Below are 19009 nucleotides of genomic sequence, written 5' to 3' on the forward strand. Positions count from 1 at the left end.
GTATAGTTGGTTAAGTCATGTTGAAGTGTCAAAAATACCCAAATAAGTGTTCATAGCTCAGGCACCTCTTTCTTGAATCAACAACCAGAAAGCGAATGTCAATGATTCAAAGCCATATCAACTCCAGAAAAGTCTACCAATTCGTACAATTTCAACTGATGATTAGATCTGGTTAAGTAGAGCTGAGCAATTTCATGCAAGCAATGACTCCAAATTTGAGCAGTGGGTGGCTGCTTTAATTTTCAAGAAACTTGCAACAACAAAGAGCTATCTGGTTACATAAGGACCAATCCCATATTTGACTAACAAACTATAATAACACAACTAATGATATAGCAGAGTTAGAATCTTTAAGTTTAAATGAATAATGAGGAGTCAATTTTACTTAAGTTATTTTTCAAAAGACACTGTAAAGTTGGTAGAATATAACAAAAAGTATTATAAGACTATTAAATATAACTTTAGCTTGACAGTGGGTTGTTAGTGGGATTAACAGAAAATAATTTAAACACTATTAAGGAAATCTCTGGCATAAGCAGATCTATTAATAATACACAGGACAACTTTATGCTGTATGAAAAATGGACTCATTGTCACTGAGAGAGAAATAATTGTTTAATTGTTTCTTATTGTATCTGTAAAACAGCACAGTATGGTAACACAGGATTAAGATTTGAAAGGATGACATATAATTCTTGTTCTAATCTGTGAGTTAGAAAACAATACCCCATTTCAAATTTCTGAGGTGCTGTAGTCATCAGATGAAATTAATATGGGCCTAAATATCATCAAAAACTACAAAGACAGTTAAAAAAATAAAGTGTTATTTTCCTAGAAGTTATCTTAACATCCAGGGTAAGACGGAGGCAGAAAAAATTATTTTCTTCAAATCAAGGATATTTTATGTAAACTTCAATACACACTTGAAACTAGGTTGAAAATCACTGTCCACTAGTCTTCCTTATGTACACTAAGACATCTGCAAACTCAAGAGTTCTAAGTGTGAGTAATCAGTGCTTTAAGATGTGGTTAGTTTCTCATATTAATGATAACAGAAAATTAGCTTTGGAGAAGGCTTACTCAACCTTCAATCAAAGGTGAACAGGTTGCTTTTCCTATGGGCCTCTTGGAGCTTTCAATATGTTCATGTACTTTGGAAACTTCTTAAGATTCCTTAAGTAAGGAACAATTTTCAAATTTGTTTGATCCAAGAATTCCTTTCTGTCTTCTTAGAACTACTCAAGATTCAAAGCTTTTCAACTATTGCCCATTAGGGCAACTTGGAAATTATCTTAGTGCTTGTGAGTACTGTATTACAGCTTTTGTTTTTTAAATTTATCTGCTAAGAAACTTAGATGAAACAGGTCATTTTTCTGTGTCAACTTATATCATTGAGAGATGTCCCTTTAAGTAATTAATTGCATAAACTCAATTAAGTGGATTATTAGAGTTATATCAAGTTAAGGAAAGAGTAGACACAATTTATATGCACCATGTAAATAATGATAATGCCAGATGCCATTGCTTGAACACATTTGTGTCCCCCGAAATTTACATGTTGAATGAAACCTAACACCTAAGGTGATGGTACTGGAAGTGGAGCCTTTGGAAGATGCTTAGGTAGGTCATAAGGGTGGAGACCTCATCGATAGGATTAGTACCCTTATAAAAGAGCCTCCAGAGATAGCTCCCTCTCTTTTGCTTATGTGAGGATTCAAGAAGTCTACAACATGGAAAGCAGCCCTTACCCAACCATGCTGGCACACTAATCTAGGACTTCCAGCTCCCAGAACTGTAAGAAATAATTTTGTTTGTTTATAAGCAACCCAGTCTGTGGCACTTTGTTGTAGCAGCCAGAAGGGACTAACACCACAGAAGAAAAATATGGAAACTATTAAAAACCAATTTCATAAATGACATAATTAGTTTTACTTTTTCTATCCCATACTTAAGACCTGCTTCTCACTATCTGTATAATCACAATTAAAATTACCTGATCTCCAAAGTGTACCATATAAGACCAATCTGTGACTTCCTGAACAGTTGAGAATATATAATGACACACAACAAATGATGATAACGATAAATTTGACTAAATTTTAATTATCTGACTAAAGTTTACAAAATCCTTAAAACGAGATCTTAATGTCAATTTTACCTTTCAATTTCTTTTTTCTGAGGGTTTGAAATCATTACTTTGCTACTTTCATCAGTAAAGGCTTTCTGTTCTTCATAGGCCTTTAGTTTTTCTTTTAACATTAAAATCTAGTAGAGAGAAACAGCAGTTAAAAATACAAATTATATGTTTCCATTATGCACAGCCACAGAAAAATTTTAGCTGTGAAAAATAACTGAACAAAATTTCAATTATAATAGACAATAGAATTTTAGACAATAAAGATTGCAGAATCCCATAAATGAGGAACTGAGAGAGATTAGCAACAACGTAAAGAAAAGACTTACCTCTTTCTTCTGTTCATTACAGATTTTTACATACTGAGTTATATGATTGTCGAGGTTAAGAACATTGCTCTTCAACTGTTAAGAAGAAGAAATTATGATTGTGCATATACAGAGATAACAATCAGTTATATATGTAAACAAAATAGCATTACATCCTCATTTATTCAGCTTCATGAACTCAGAATTTGTGACAATTACAGTCATGACAATATAATCAACTATGCTCATGCTTAAAATCTATGACAAGTGGGTAAGGGTATGCTGAGCACGTTAATAACGTTAAGAAACTGCCTTCTTTATTATCAGAGAAAAGGTACTTTAAAGAACTTTAAAGAACTTACAAAGCAGCCATTCATAAAATAAAAATTGCTCATATTTTCCTTTGTCCTTTAACTTTTAAGATACAGAGACAATTTAAATTTTTACCAGTTTGTATGTTCAAGCAGCTTTTAACAAGTTCTCAATATATTTTATCCTTTTTATGAAAGTATGAGTCCCCTGGCAGCTATGGAATAGTGGAAAGAACATTAAATCCAAATACTTGATTTCAAGGCCTTGCCCATTTCTCACTTAACTTAGAATTTAATATTTACAACTTTGAACATGTAATTCCTCAACTGTAAAGAAGAGCTAAAAATGTCTCCCTCAGTGGTTTGGTGTAAGCAGTGCATGAAAAATATGTGTGAAAACTTCTGTGTACTCAATAAAGCACAACCTTTCCCAATTTATTATACAAACAATATATGAGTATTTCTCTAAGGAAGACAATAACCCACTTATCTTCAATCAATGGGAGTAGCAGAGGGGTAAGTGGGAAGAGAAGCCATTATTTACCAGTTGAACTCTAGGTCTATTACAACTCTGAAGTCTTGTGATTTTACACATCCGTCATCATGTTTGACTTACATTAAAAAAAAGTTACCCCAAATTATTGGCAAAAATACCAGCCTAACCACTCATTATTACATTGCTGTAGCTATACAGATTGGCTACATCAATATCATGAATGTGAAAATAAATTATTTTTAAAAAACTATTTACTTTATAAACTGAGACAGATATTGTATCTACTTTACAGATGAAGTAAATAACTAAGGCTTGAAGAGATTAGCAAACATGGCCATGGTTTTCAGGTGGAAACTGCTGGTGCTGGGCTACAGCAGAGTATCAGCTTTGGCTGCAACAAATGTGTTAGAAGCCTTGACCAGTTACACCAAAACGCCATCAAAATATCACGTGTCATGATGTGAAAAAGGTTAGAGAGAAAGGCACTAAAACATCCTAATTCTCCAAAAGATTAAATAATATTAAATTTATATAAAATTAAATAAAATAAATCATATTTATTATATATGTAATTAAGATGCTTAATGTTTTAATTGTCCTAGTTTATGCTCAATTAACTGGGTTAGTAAAGACATTTCTAGCCTTGATTTCTTAACTCATTAGTAGAAATATATCTCTATTTCATATTTCGCTAGAGGTATAAAAAAGAAAAAAAAAAATGCACCAAGTACTCTTAAAAACAAAGGCAGAGTAAACACACTTACAGAAGATTTAATATCCTTTGCGCGGTTAGCATACTTAAGAGTGTTATATGTGTCATCGTAGAACACAGAGGAAGGACTAACAGCAGCAATCATTATAGTTTGACAGTTTCCTCCGAGAGAATCCTTTAACAAGCGAGTGAGCTTACTATTTCTGTAAGGAATATGCTGATTCTTTTTCTGAAAGAACAAAAACAGGATTCTTATGTCATTTTCCACATTCAAATGCAAACCTGCTACCATTTCACTATAAGAATTTAAGCACTGCACAACTTTGCCCAGCCTTACACATCTTATGGGACTGCTCAGTGAATATAAAAAACAAATTTCCCACTGAAAGATTATATCTCCATCTGATTAAGTGTGAATGTTAGTTAATTATAAAATATCAATACTGTTTCATTAGTTGTAATAAGTGTACCGTATTAATGTGACATATTAATAGAGGAAACTTGAGCTTGGGGTATATTGAATAAAATCTTCCTGTATTATCTAATCAACTTTTCTGTATTTAAAACTATTCAAAATCAAAATGTCTATGAAAAAAACTTCATTTTTAAAAGAAATTAAAATATGAAAGTAATATATGCCCTGGAGAAACATACTCCAGAGGAATAATAAGAATTCTGTATGGTAGAGAGCTACTTCTCTCTTTAAATAACCATCTAATAAGAATACTAAATAAATTATAAACTTACAAATACTTTATCTGAAAGCACAACCACAGGTCTAAGATAACTTTATTTTTCTAGAAAAAGCAATCTTATGCTATCCAATGTAACTTTTTCATATTACAGAAGAAAAAAATGAAGCTAAGCAAAAAGCCACATGACTTGCGTCAGGTCACATGGTTGGTAATTCACAAAGCTAGAAACTAGCCTGAGGTCTCCCAGCTCCCAGTAGTACTGTGCTTTCCATCAGAGCAGTCTTTCTCAAACAGTGTGGAGTGTGCACAGGCTGGTGCTACCTGAATTGATTTTGCATGTATAAGATATGCATTAAACACTGACTAACAAATGACTCAACAGCAGTCGATTATTAAATCAGTTATGGAAAAAATTTCATGAATGGCAAAATTTAGGAAATCAGTCTCTATACCACACTGTCTGCTCACATATTCTGAGATTTTAACTTAGAATACAAAATATATTTTGCTTTTGTAATATGCACGTGATTTTAGAAACTTGCCTTTTTTTTTAAAATAAAAGAGTTCCCAAATCATTTTAATGTACTTCATATGTATCAAAATGCAACATTTTGAGGAGTTTAACAGTAACTTTCCTACAGCTTCTGAGCTTGGTTTGAACTAAAATTATCATGTGTGCGAGTGCTCAGTTTTGTCTGACTCTTTGCGACCCCATAGACTATAGGCCACCAGGCTCCTCTGTCCGTGAACTTTCCAGGCAAGAATACTGGAGTGGGTGGCAATTTCCTACTCCAGGGGATCTTTCCAACCCAGGGGTCAAACCCACATCTCCTACGTCTCCTGCATTGGCAGGCAGATTCTTAACCAACAGCGCCAATTAACTTAAAAAAAAAAAGGAAGTCATTTTTACAAATATAGAAGTTATTGAATATGCTGTGCTCTTGTAAGCACTTCTGGCATTGAGTAGACAAAAAATATTTTTTAATGACCCAAAGGCATCTAGCAAACATTATCCTATTAGATGATTTAATTATATTTTATACCCTAAGCTCCTATTCCTAAGAAAACTCAATATTCTTTAATATTTAACTCAATTTTATAGTGTGTATATATATATATATAAAATACTAACCAGACCAGAATTAACTTTTCCTAAAGTGTGCTTTGTCTTCATAGCAATTTAATTATCATGCTTATTGTGTAGTGCTCATTAAATTGTCATTAAAAAAAAATCAAATTCAAAATAAATGAGGAAATATCATAAATATTAACTCTCAATCTGATATTCAATACCTTTCATTCAACAAATTCTGATTATAAAACGAGACGTTAACAAAACAAACAAAAAAGACCCAAAGCTTTATTTGATATACTAGGCTCTCTGTGGTCTTTGCTCTTTATGTAAACATGATTCTTATATTCTTAAAACTTGATTTATAATAGATCTTTAAAACAAAATAATATTAATATGTTTCTGGGAATTATGCATATTTCAAAATACTTATACAAATAAACATATAGTACCTACCTTTGTATCTGCTAAGGCATTGATAACATTCCCAAGAGCTAAAAGTGATCGATTGATATTTGTGCCTTCTATAAACCGGGTCCCTTTAGCACTGGTAGCACTGGCTCTTTCAGACCCTGCCAGGTCAATGAGTGTCATCTTGGCAATTCGGACATTTTGATTGATACTTGCTGTTTTATCTTGTTGTCTCAAATAAATCTTTTTGAAATTACAGGATAATAGGGAAAATGAGGATTAGATTTAATAAAATTGAAAGGGAAATGTACACTTTATTTTTAAAAGAGCAAGAAATCAATTATTTTCACTATAAATACATACTGAACAAGGTATAGCTTGACTGGACTGGCTGATATCTAAGAGTATCAAAGTAATTACTAAAGTTGAGAAAAATTTGAAAATGAAAAGACTTCCTATATATGTGCTAGAGGGTAAATAGTAATAACTCCTGGTTTGATAGAAGGTTAAAACGGTTGCCTTTTATACTCTGGTAACACTTAGTCTAAGATATTTTGGGGAAATTTCAATGTCCCTGATAAACATTTCTCTCAAGACTACTGATAAATAAAGAGTCAGTGGGAAGAAGAGAAAAGATTAATGAAGCTTTGTGGATTAGAGACTTTCTGAAAGATTTGATATCCTCAGATTTGAATTCTTTCAATTATAACTATTAGATGAGTTTCAAATAGCATAATCCAGAATAAAGCTTATAATCGTTTGAATTTTAATAGAACTAGAAACTACAAATAACAACTACTAACCTATGCTTCAGGCTTTTCTAGACCTGTATTCCTAAAAAGTACTGCATCAACTGAATCACACACTCTTAAAGAATGCAACTACTTACACGGTCACTATGGTGAAATCTTAATCAGTACCTCCCCAGTGTATTGGTTCTATAAATCTAGAGCTATAAAGAGAAAGTCTGCTCTGAATAAAAGATTATCTTTTGGAAAGATTAAATAATTTTTACCAATTTAAGAAAAGAAAAGGAAGGAAAACCTCTAATACTTCCATTTTACTATCATGTATTTTTACACAGGTTAAAAATTTACGTGTTTCTAATTTACATCATCTCAATTCTAAATATTCTTGACTGAATCTTCTCAAAGCTGCAAAGTAAAGGAAGTGCTGAGAAGTAGAAAAGTCCACAGATGAAGAGATATTTTAGAATGTTTGAAGGTTACCATTCATAAATTTGGCTACATTTAAATTCAATTTTAAGAGCTATGGTCTAGTGACCTGTTACCTGGAAAACAGCATGAGAACGAGAAGATGTAGCATTCATATCAGTGGGATGTTGTGTCCTGTTTCTGTTACCATTATCCAATAACTGCAAAATTTCCTCTGAAGATTTGGGCTAAATTAGTTGAAACAGAAGAAAAACATACAAATTAATCACTGGTCTTTAAATTTTTTAATAAACCACCAAAATCAAGCAGACTTTTACAGGTAAAATAGAAATTATTTTCCATATATTAAATCCCATTAAATATCAATCGTGTATCATCTGCTTAGCACTTTTGTGCTAAATGAAAAAATAAAACATAAAATCTAATCTCTCTGAGGAGATAAAATAATACATTAAGCAGAATAATATACTATATTAAATGTCCAAGTAGGGTTTTAAAAGAAAAGCCTATTTGATTATTTTAAAAGAAAACAAAAGAAGACCGATGATAAACTTGATTATTTTAACTTGATACTTCATTATTTTAAAATAAGTACATGGCTAAATTACCATACTTGCTATTTGAACAAGCAAAAAAAGAAGTTTGTAAACATACCTGATGTAAAGTCAATCCCTGAACGACCACCCCTTTTTGGGCATCTTCCCGGACAGCAAGTGGCCCTGAATTTACTAAGAGGTCACGAATCTGTTCATTATATACCTTAAAATGAAAAGGACTGCTTAGCATTGATGCTTAGCATTGACACTGAAACAGTAGCGACAACATCACATAAACATGTATACATTGCTGCCTTAAGGTTATATTAGAATTTGTCTCAAAGAGAAGCAGCAGCTCATTTTCATTCATCTCATCCCTTCTATTACACATTGCCATGACTTTTCTAACATCTGATAAAACATAAGAGTTTGATAACCAGCACTTGAACTTAAAATTTAATGATGGAGTCCTTATATCCTCCTCCTGTAATTCCCCATTTGATGACTACAAGTCAATAGAAATAGGATAGCTGGAATTGCCTCTTCCTATTTTCTGGAAATATATGGGACAAACAGTCTTGGGAAACTTACATTGGAAATGTAAGTTGTATGGAGTAGTGTGGTTCTTACTGGAGAAGATATTATTTCATGATGCCCAAGTAGTCCAAACTTTTTAAATTTCAGAGCTTAAAAGTTAAAGAAAACCCCTGAAAGATGGATGGTATTTATTTCACTTATCCGTCAACTGCATTAAGTTTAACATGTAATGATAATTCCATAATGCGACAGTCTCCCCCCAACTTGAATGAGGGAACTGAGGCCCTCAGAGTTTAAGTGATTTGCCCTAGTTCACAGTCACAAAGGTAAGAGCAGAGTCTGATATCCTCACTCTACTGAATGGCACTGAATACACATCTGTATTTTAAATTTCTGGCAATTCTTTTTCTTTTTAGTAATTTCTGTAAGTAATGTAGGGCTTCCCTGTTGGCTCCCAGTGGTAAAAAATCTGCATGCCAATGCAGGAGACATGGATTTGATCCCTGGATTGGGAAGATCCCTTGGAAAAGGAAAGGGCAACCGACTCCAATATTCTTGCCTGGGAAATCCCATGGACAGAGAGGCCTGCTGGGCTAGAGTCCATAGGGTTGCAAAAGAGTCAGATATGACTTAGTGACTAAACAACAACAATATAAGTAGTGTACAGAAATAGTACAATTGACATAATTTTATGAATTATGTGATAACCAGCACTTGACATAATTTTATGAATTATGTGATAACCAGTACTTACTAAAGGTACTAAGTTTTTTACTTGATAACAAAATGACAATTATACCTATTTGATAAGATTAAAAAAACACATACAAAATTTAATCTTTAAGAATTATTTTCTATAAGTTATATCCATGTTCTAATAAATAGCTTACAGTGATAATTCATTGCTGGTAAAACTTGTTATAATGAATGTTAACAATTTTTAAACGCAATAAATTCTTAGAAGTAGTAAAATGATAAAATGAAGAGATAATTTTTTGGTTCTTATTTTTCTGATAAGCAACAGTCACTTTTTAAATGATTTCCCTTACCCACTTCAATCATACAAAATATATAATTATACAATTACTATCAAGCTGGTCTATGAATCAAAATCACCTGGAAGCTTTTAAAATACATAGATGTCTTGGCCACAATCCAAATCTATTAAACTAAAATGTCCAGGGGGTGAGGTCTAGGTGTGTCTAATTTTAAAAAGCCCCACAGCCAATTGTGGTGCACAGACTTGAGTGGAAAACCATTAGATTAGACATTGCCTTACCATTAGTAAAATGAAAACAGATTTAAAGAAAGAAAAAACAACTAACAACATTATAAAAATAAGCAAACTTCGAAATTCTCACAGATATAAAAGGATCTAAGGAAGAAATAATGAATACGGTGCCATGCTCTCTTCCTAATTAACTTCAGAACAATTCTTTTCAAAATACTTAACTACAGAAAATGAATTTAACTTCTCTTTTATCACCAAGTTCTATAGACTGACAACAATTTTTAGCAACATAATTTTAAATCAATTTTTGAAATGTGAAGAAACTCTCAAACAATAAGATGTCAACAAGAGCAGTAAAAACTAGAAATTGACCCTCTGACATCACAAATGAAAAGGCAGTAAAATCAGGGATGTCTGTTTCTGCATTGGTTTCTGAAACACTATCTGAACACAAAGTGAGAGTGCCAATAATTAGTTATTATTTGTTGAATGTCAGCTATTAAGAGGGTAGAAAGTCTCAAATGATGAGGTATGTCAAAAAAAACCACACACACACACACACACACACACACACGAGATCTGCACAATTTAAGCATACAGATAAATAGAGAAAAGGATTATAACCTATGAAATAATATTAAGAATCCATTAGTCTACATCGATACAGTAGAGGAAAGGGAAAGCTCTTCCTTGTAGTAGAAAGCCAATGAAGAACTGTAGACGAAACGATGGAATTTGAAAATCACTACCATCTGCAATCATGATAGTAATTGATTCAGGCATGAATCATCAGTGGATACTAAAATGAACAGACCAAAGAATGAGGAGTCACAGGATTTACACTGTTTCCCTACAAGTTATTTATTAATTATAAAGGGTAATGCATGCTCAGTTGATTGGCTCATGTCCAGCCTGCCAGGTTCCTCTGTCCATGGTATTTTCCCAGCAAGAATACTGGAGTGAGTTGCCATGCTCTCTTGCAGAGGATCTTCGCCATCCAGGGATCGAACTCGCGTGTCCTGCATTGCAGGCAGATTCTTTACCGCTGAGCCACCAGGGAAGTCCCATAAAGGGAAATACAGTACCTTTATAGTGGAAAAACTTTGTAGACACCAGCGTAATGAAATTGATCAAAGTTAACACAGCCAGTATCAGGACTAATTATATAAGCCTCTTGATATGTTATATAAGAAGAATTAATCATCACTTATGCGGTATTCCTGTCAGTCCATAACCTGAATGTAATCGTGACAAATCCAAACTAAAAGCTTTACAACAGCAATATAATATATATATAAAAAAAAAATCCTGATTAAAGGGACAAAAGGGATGAATTGCAACTGAATACAATACACGATCTTAGATTTTATTTTCAAGAAAGGGTGTTATTAGAATTATCAAAATCTCATTATATCATTGTTAATTTCCTGATATTGATTACTATTCAGCTTTTATTTAACAAATTTCCTGTTTTTACAAGCCTGTAACAAACAGTTTAAGGGGAAAAAAAAGGAAAACCACATATGCAGAAAGAAAGAAAAGAGTAAAATGTTAACATATAGGGAATCCAAATGAAGGGAATCTAGAAGTTCTTTATACTATCTATACTAATCCTACTACTTCTGTGTAAGTCAGCAGTTATGGCAAAATACTTAATAGAAAAAAATAAAATCTACAACAAATAATTGAAGACCAGGAATTTTAATGATTTTATATTAATATATTCATGAAAAAATTTCTGCCTGATAGAATAATTTGAAAGGACAATGGAATTTCTTATAAAAAGATTTCTCAATACTATTGATTAAACCAAAAAATAATATTACCAACTTACCTCCAGATAAGAAACTGCCGTACTACATACTTTTTCTTCTTTAATCTCATCCATGGATTTGTAAAGGTCTAGCATTGTTAGATACATCACTCCAGGTTCAGCAGCTGATCCTAGCATTGTGTGGGTCTTTCCAGCTCCCGTGGCACCATATGCGAGTACTGAGTTTTTACGAAAAGGGATCAGAGCTCTTTGTTATGACACATAACACTACTGTATCTACTGTCCAGTGAATAAGTCCCACCTGGATATCCTAAACAGTAACTTGTAAATCCAACAGATCCAAATTCATTTATAGTCATCCTTAAATCCTGGCAATTTATAGTATCATACTGTATTTCTAACTGTGAGTTCCACCAAAGCAGAGACTATGTATCCTTCCTACCTAGTAAGTGACTTATACTACTAGTAAGTGATCTGGCACAAAGCAGGTATTAAATATTAATACAAATTTGCAGAATTCCAAATAAAAGCCATTTATAATAATTCCTTAAAAAATTTTTGTTTTAGGTAAATTACTTTGCTTTCAAGACTCTATCCAGTACAATAGAACAGTAATACATTTCTTCAAATGCCAAAAAACAAACAAACAACCAACCCACTCTGAATTACATGGGGCAAACACCCAACATAATATTCAGTTAAAGCAGTAAGTCTTTGAGAATTAATTTTATAAATTAAATCTCTCTGCTAAGTTTGTTAACTACAAAAATATTTTTTAGTAGGATGGATTAAACTGATTCATGTTTCATTCTATTTTATGTAAGCTGGCAGTACAACACGAAGTCTTAAGATAGTTGGATAATATAAATAAAATCCAAAAGAAACCAAAGATTCAGTATTACTTTTGTAGAGATTTTTTCACTTGGAGTTAAAATAATTTTTTTAAATCTCTAGAGACAATATGGAGTTTCATGAATGAGGAAAAGAATATCTGCTTAAAAATGAGAATCAAAGAAGGTCTAATCAATAAACCACATTCCATTCTTTCTTGACCTAGAGGGTAAACCTTTTGCAATAAAAGTGAATGAGTCAGTGAAAGACAGGGAAACATATTATAGTTTTGGGGTATCTTAAAGATAATGCCATAAATGGCAGTAATTACAAAAATATTAATAATGGTGTGAAGTACCTGGTAAGCATTCAATTAACTGGCATTTTGGAGAGCTCTTTTTCTAGGAAATCAACAGAATCATTTTGAAAGGCAAATTATTATAGGTCTGTTGAGAGCACTAAAGATGCTTCTTTGGGCTGAAGATATGCTAAAACAGCACATGTATGACACTCAACATGGGCTTTAAAAATAGTTACTTCAAGGTACTATAAAGAAAAAATAGTGCTATGAAGAAATTGCCAAGTGTTCAGAAATGTTCCACTATCCCCCAGGGATAGACTGTTGCAGAGGTAAACATTGGGAATATTTATGAATACAAATTGTGAGAAATCTGGCATCAACTATCTGAAGCATGTGGTTTTAAAACATAAGAAATGGAAAGGATGACCATCTATAGGAACCAAAGCAAGATCCTGGAAAAGAAAGTTTCAAAATGTTATATATGATGACTAACTTTCAAAGAAAATCTACATTTACAATGAAGTACTGAACTGAAGAATTTTTAGCAAACAAACACCTTAAAATTGATTATATTTAGAAGAGTCAAGTAGATGTCCTAATATAAAAGTGAAATTAGATGGAATCATTAAATCCCAGCTGAAACAATTACCTGTGCAATTATATCCATTCAAAAAACTACGAAGAATTGGCTTAGTAGTGTGTTCAAAAACTTCCAACTGAGTTGAAGTTTCATCAAAAACAGCATCAAATACAAATTTAAGATCCTTATTTTGTCTCTTTGTAATGTCTCGATTCATAGTTTTCTTTCCATGGAAAAAGCTGATTTCTTCTTGCTTGGGATCAAAAACAAGAATATGCTTATCCACAACATGGACTACTTTATGAAATCCAGAGGCCTTTTCTTTTGTGTTCTCAGGACGCACACGGACAACTACTTTCATGTGATGACACAGGTTTTCCTCAGTGACAGACATTGTTGACTATCTTGATTCCTCTGCTTATGTGAGTGGCTGAATATTTCTCTGAAATTAAAGAGTATTAATATTAATTCTACTATATGCAAAATGACTAGCATGTAGTAGTAACTTAAAAAAAAGGTGTTGTGTTTCACTCACATAGTAAGTTACTGGAAATCCCTAGTTTGAAACTTTCCAATGGTTCTTATTTTGACCTGAATTTCTTTTAATGGCCTAGATCTTCTACCTCATGTCCTATTGTCTTCCCCATTGCCCCTATTCCAACATGCCAAGTGCCCCAGTAACGCCCTTCCGCTAGCCATTCTATCATAAAGTGCTTTCCTCAGTAATTACATGACTAACTCTGTCACTTCTTTCAAGTCCTTGCTCAAATGGTGCCCATTCTGCCCACCCTTATTAAAATTGCCAAACCAATTCCTAACTGCCCTTATACCACTCAATTTTTTCCCAAAGCACTTACCACCTCCTAATAGAATATATATTTTCCATCTATTTAGCATGCTTGGTGTTTACTTTCTCTATTCTAGTTAAACTATAAGCCTCTTAAGGGCATTTTAACAAAATCTTGTTTTGCTTACCAATGTGTTCCAAGTCTAAAACAGTGCCTAGTACATGGTAGACACTATAAGTGTGCATGTTTATTTGCGTCCGACTCTTTGCAATCCCATGGGTTGTGGCCTACCAGGCTCCTCAGTCCATAGAATTTTCTAGGCAAGAATACTGGGGTGGTTGCCATTTCCTACACCAGGGAATTTCCCGGACCTAGGGACTGAACCTGCATCCCCTGTGTCTTCTGCATTGGCAGGCAGATTCTTTACCACTGAGCCACTTGGGAAGCTCAACAGACATTATAAAAACTGGATGACAAAATATGCATAATTTTAGAGCAGAGACTAGGATCTATATTCAGAGATTAGAATTTCTGAATACACAAAAAACTAGGGGACTATACCATCTCTATTACTTTCTACCTGGATGAGCTAACTGACATACACCTGGAACTATTTTTAACTCTATGGGTCTCTGAGATACAGGTACAGATAAGCTTGGTTGTGTCAATTTCCAGTGCCAAGAGACTTGCAGTCAAGATCAATTTTATTAAAAATAGTTTGTAAGCCAAAGCTATCCCTTCAGTACTTTAATACAATTCTGAGAGACCCTTTCCTGTCCATTCTCATGACCCAAACTAAAGTAGTATTAGAGCTCTCCTGAAAAATCAAAGCTAGGTTTTTCCTACCTGTGATTATATATGGTTTAGCTATAAAGTTAGGACTTCCCTGGTGGCTCAGATGGTAAAGCATCTGCCTACAAGGAGGGAGACCCAAGGTCAATCCCTGGGTCAGGAAGAACCTCTGGAGAAGGAAATAGCAACCCACTCTAGTACTCTTGCCTGGAAAATCCCATGGACAGAGAATGGTAGGCTACAGTCCATGGGGTTGCAGAGTCAGACACGACTGAGCTCCTTCACTTTCTTTTCTTTTCTTTCAGCTATAAAGTTTGAGTTGAAGTGAAAGCCCAGGGTCTGATTAATATTTCAGAGATTTTTTAAGTTTTTGTATTTGCATATCATTTAATATTTTTGCATTTGATTTTTGCAATCTGATCACTTCACTGTTGACGTACTTGAGGAAACGGAAACCACTGAGGCCACTGAAGTAATGCAGACAAGAGATGATGCAGTCAACTTAGAACAGGGAGTGGTAAATATAATCTGAAAGTAAAGATAAAAGAATTTTCTGATGCGGGAATGAGAGAAAGATAGGATTCAGGAATTACTCCAAAGTTCTTGGCCTGAGTGTCGGAAGAACAGAGTAGCCATCAACTGAGATAGAAATAACTGAGGGTAAAGCAGGTTTTGGGGTGAAGATCAGGAGTTCATTCTGGACATCTTAAATCTGAGAACATTAATCAACATCTAGATGGACATTTCAAGGCAGCTGGAAGCTAAGTCAAGAAAGTAAAGGCTGTCCTCAGAGTTTTAACGCCATGTGAAGATTTTCAGTTTTTCAAGCTTATCATGGCATTAAAACTTAGGGGGGCCTTCTAAATCAAGGAGGAGAGAATGATCAATTGTGCTAAATACCTGCTAATAGGTCCAGTTCAGTTCAGTCGCTCATTCGTGTCCGACTCTTTTGACCCCATGTATTGCAGCACGCCAGGCTTCCCTGTCCATCACCAACTCCGGGAGCCTACTCAAACTCATGTCCATCACTCCCGGAGCTTACTCAAACTCATGTCCATCGAGTTGGTGATGTCATCCAACCACCTCATCCTCTGTCATCCCCTTCTCCTCCCTCCTTAAATCTTTCCTAGCATCAGGGTCTTTTCAAATGAGTCAGTTCTTTGCATCAGGTGGCCAAAGTATTGGAGTTTCAAGTTCAACATCAGTTCTTCCAATGAATATTCAGGACTGATTTTCTTTAGGATGGACTGGTTGGATCTCCTTGCAATCCAAAGGACTCTCAACAGTCTTCTCCAACACCATAGTTCAAAAGCATCAATTCTTCAGCACTCAGTCTTCTTTATAGTCCAACTCTTACATCCATACACAACTACTGGAAAAACCAAAGCTTTGACTAGACGGACCTTTGTTGGCAAAGTAATGTCTCTGCTTTTTAATATACTGTCTAGGTTGGGCATAGCTTTTCTTCCAAGGAGCAAGTGTCTTTTAATTTCATGGCTGCAGTCACCATCTGCAGTGATTTTGGAGCCTCAAAAAATAAAGTCTGTCACTGTTTCCATTGTTTCCCCACATTATTTGCCATGAAGTGATGGAACCAGATGCCATGATCTTAGTTTTCTGAATCTTGAGTTTTAAGCCAAATAGGTTAAGTACTTAGTAAAAGTCATCATGGGATTTGGTAACATAGAAGCAAATAAGAACAACGTGGGGCAATGGTAGGACAAAGGCCTGAATGGGAGAAGACTCAGATAGCAAATACAGGAAGCACTACTGAACAAGTAAGCAAAGAAATGGACAGGGTTAAAAGAAGATATTGTGTTTCCTAAAGTGGAAGAAATAATAATGATAATGCTAACATATATCAGAAATCCATACACTTTTGAAAGGAATTCAAATTAAGGCCAAGACAATCTAAAACTAGAAGACACTGGACATAGCACTCCCTTTTTAGGACTCTGTGAGTCCCCAAAATATAACACTGAAAAGCAAAGGATGGTCATTTAGATTCTAACAGTTAGGTCCCAGATGAATTACTACTCTGGTCTTTCTTCACCCTGAGCTTCTGTCTAGCCAACTCCCATAAATACCTATACTCCTTTTCTTTGACCTTGGACAAGTTACTTGATCTCACTGAATTCCAGGTTTCTCATTTGTATAAAAGAAATAATACCTAATAGCTGTCCTTAAGCTAAAAGAGATAAAAAGCATTAAGTGTATTAAGGCATTCAATAAATGCCAATTCTCTTCCCTACCTGCCTCCAATCCTGCCTCTTCTTCCCAAAGATAACTAGACCATCTTTTCATTGTTTCCCAAGGAGCTTATCACTGGCATTTTGGTTAGATCAATTCTTCCTTATTTGGAACTGTCTCAAATATTAGAGGATGTTAACATTTCTGACCCCTGTGTATTAAAGGCTAGTAGAATCTCACATTCCTTGTGATACTCAAAACTAACCTCTACATAGACTTCTAATGGGGGAAAGGGGAAGAGAAACTAAAGAGCCTCTTGATGAGGGTGAAGGAGGAGAGTGAAAAAGAGGCTTAAAACTCAATACCAAAAAAACTAAGATCTGGTCCCATCACTTCAGGGCAAATAGATGGGGATAAGGTAAAAGCAGTGACAGATTTCTTCTTCCTGGGCTTTAAAATCACTGCAGATGGTGACTGCAGCCATGAAATTAGAAGACGACTGCTTCTTGACAGGAAAGCTGTGACAAACCTAGACAGTATATTAAAAAAGTAAAGACATCACTTTGCCGACAAAGGTCTATATAGTCAAGACAATGGGCTTTCCGGTACGGATGTGAGAGCAGGACAATAAAGAAGGCAGAGCATGGAGGAACTGATGCTTTCAAATTGAGGTGTTGGAGAAGACTCTTGAGTGTCCCTTGGACAGCAAGGAGATCAAACTAGTCAATCTTAAAGGAAATCAACCTTGAATACTCTTTGGAGGGACTAACGGTGAATCTGAAGCTCCAACACTTTGGCCACCTGATGCGAACAGCTGACTTATTAGAAAAGATCCTGATGATGGGAAAGATTCAAAGCAGGAGAAGAGGGCAACAGAGGATGAGATGCTTGGATGGCATCACTGATTCAATGGACCTGAACTTGGGCAAATTCCAGGAGATGATGAGGGACAGGGAAGCCTGATGTGCTGCAGTCCATGGGGCAGCGAAGAATCAGACATGACTTGGCAACTGAATAACAAAAACAGATTCTCACGTTCCTTGTGATACCAGAAACTAACCTCTACACATATTTTTCTAAAAGCTTTTAGAAATGTTCAACAATGCCTTGCTTTTCACTGATATGCTTCTTTTTTCCCCTTCAATGGTAGATAAAATATACACAAATGAAATGGTTAAAAAACATATAAAACATCAGGTGATTTTTTTTCAAAACAGATCTTAGGTTGGAAGGTATCTCTTGTTAATTAACTCATTAACTCAGTAAGTTAACTGTTAAAATCCCAGTTCTTCTACTTACTGGCTGTGATAGTGGGCAAGTTACTCAATCTCCTTATGGATTAGTTTCCTCATCTGTAAAGTGGGACTAATAATACTACCTACCTTATAAAGTTCTTGTGAAGATTAGCACTTAGAAAAATACCTGGCACAGAGAAGGCATTATAACATCTGCTATTATTATTACATATAGCTTAGTGAGGAAAGAGCTATTGAAATAATGGTGCAAATATGCAAAGCTGTAACTCTGATAAGTGCTATCAGATAAAGGTTAACAGTACTACCTAAGACTGAGTTTGAAAGCTCCCCAGAGGAACAACTGGAATGGAGAGCTGAAGAATGGATAGTTATTACCAGGTTAAAAAAAAGATTTCAGGACAGAAAACTAGTTGTGCACTCAGTAAATATTCACTGAGTGCCTTCTATGTGTAAGGCATTTTTCTGGGCCTTGGAACAGACAGTTAGAAGTGTATGTATGGGTTCTTGTTTTAGATGGGAATGTTGTGAAAAGAGACCGAAGTGAGGGACTGAGCAAGTAAGTGGCTCCCAGGCAGGAGTATTTCAGGGCCACAAGTCCAAAAGCCTGTGGTAGGAAACAGCTTGTGCAGAGGACATAAATGGCTGTGTGGTCAATTTGCTTAAATCTCATTTTGTTTAACCATTTAGTTTTATATGATTTTAATTCTATCTACAGCATCTAAAGAGATGCTCAGCTAAGCTTTGCTCAGTCCTGACTGTAGCTGGAGAGAACACAAGGGAATGGAGAGGGCTGCATTAAAAAGATTAAGCTGGATAAAAGTGGGGCCAGATCTAGATTTCAATGTCAGGTTATAGAACTTAGATTGGACTTTGAAGTTA

General features: G+C 34.6%; 1 protein-coding gene across 3 annotated transcripts in view; it reads right to left on the reverse strand.

Annotated features, from left to right (window-relative positions):
- Positions 1-19009, reverse strand: part of KIF18A (kinesin family member 18A) — an 86320-nt gene that overhangs the window by 62670 nt on the left and 4641 nt on the right. For all 3 annotated transcript variants that reach the window (XM_086338565.1, XM_086338566.1, XM_086338567.1), the window contains 8 exons: positions 13174-13546; positions 11453-11610; positions 7969-8073; positions 7431-7541; positions 6185-6382; positions 4014-4190; positions 2464-2538; positions 2159-2265 (listed from right to left, as the gene is read on the reverse strand). In XM_086338565.1, the coding sequence (XP_086194691.1) occupies positions 2159-2265; positions 2464-2538; positions 4014-4190; positions 6185-6382; positions 7431-7541; positions 7969-8073; positions 11453-11610; positions 13174-13498 (1256 nt within the window). In that variant the 5' untranslated portion in view covers positions 13499-13546. The remainder of the gene's footprint in view (positions 1-2158; positions 2266-2463; positions 2539-4013; positions 4191-6184; positions 6383-7430; positions 7542-7968; positions 8074-11452; positions 11611-13173; positions 13547-19009) is intronic.

The sequence above is a fragment of the Bos grunniens genome, chromosome 15 (assembly GCF_055505025.1).
Source record: "Bos grunniens cultivar Pamir isolate PY7600 chromosome 15, Bosgru_T2T1.0, whole genome shotgun sequence".
Lineage (NCBI taxonomy): Eukaryota > Metazoa > Chordata > Mammalia > Artiodactyla > Bovidae > Bos > Bos grunniens.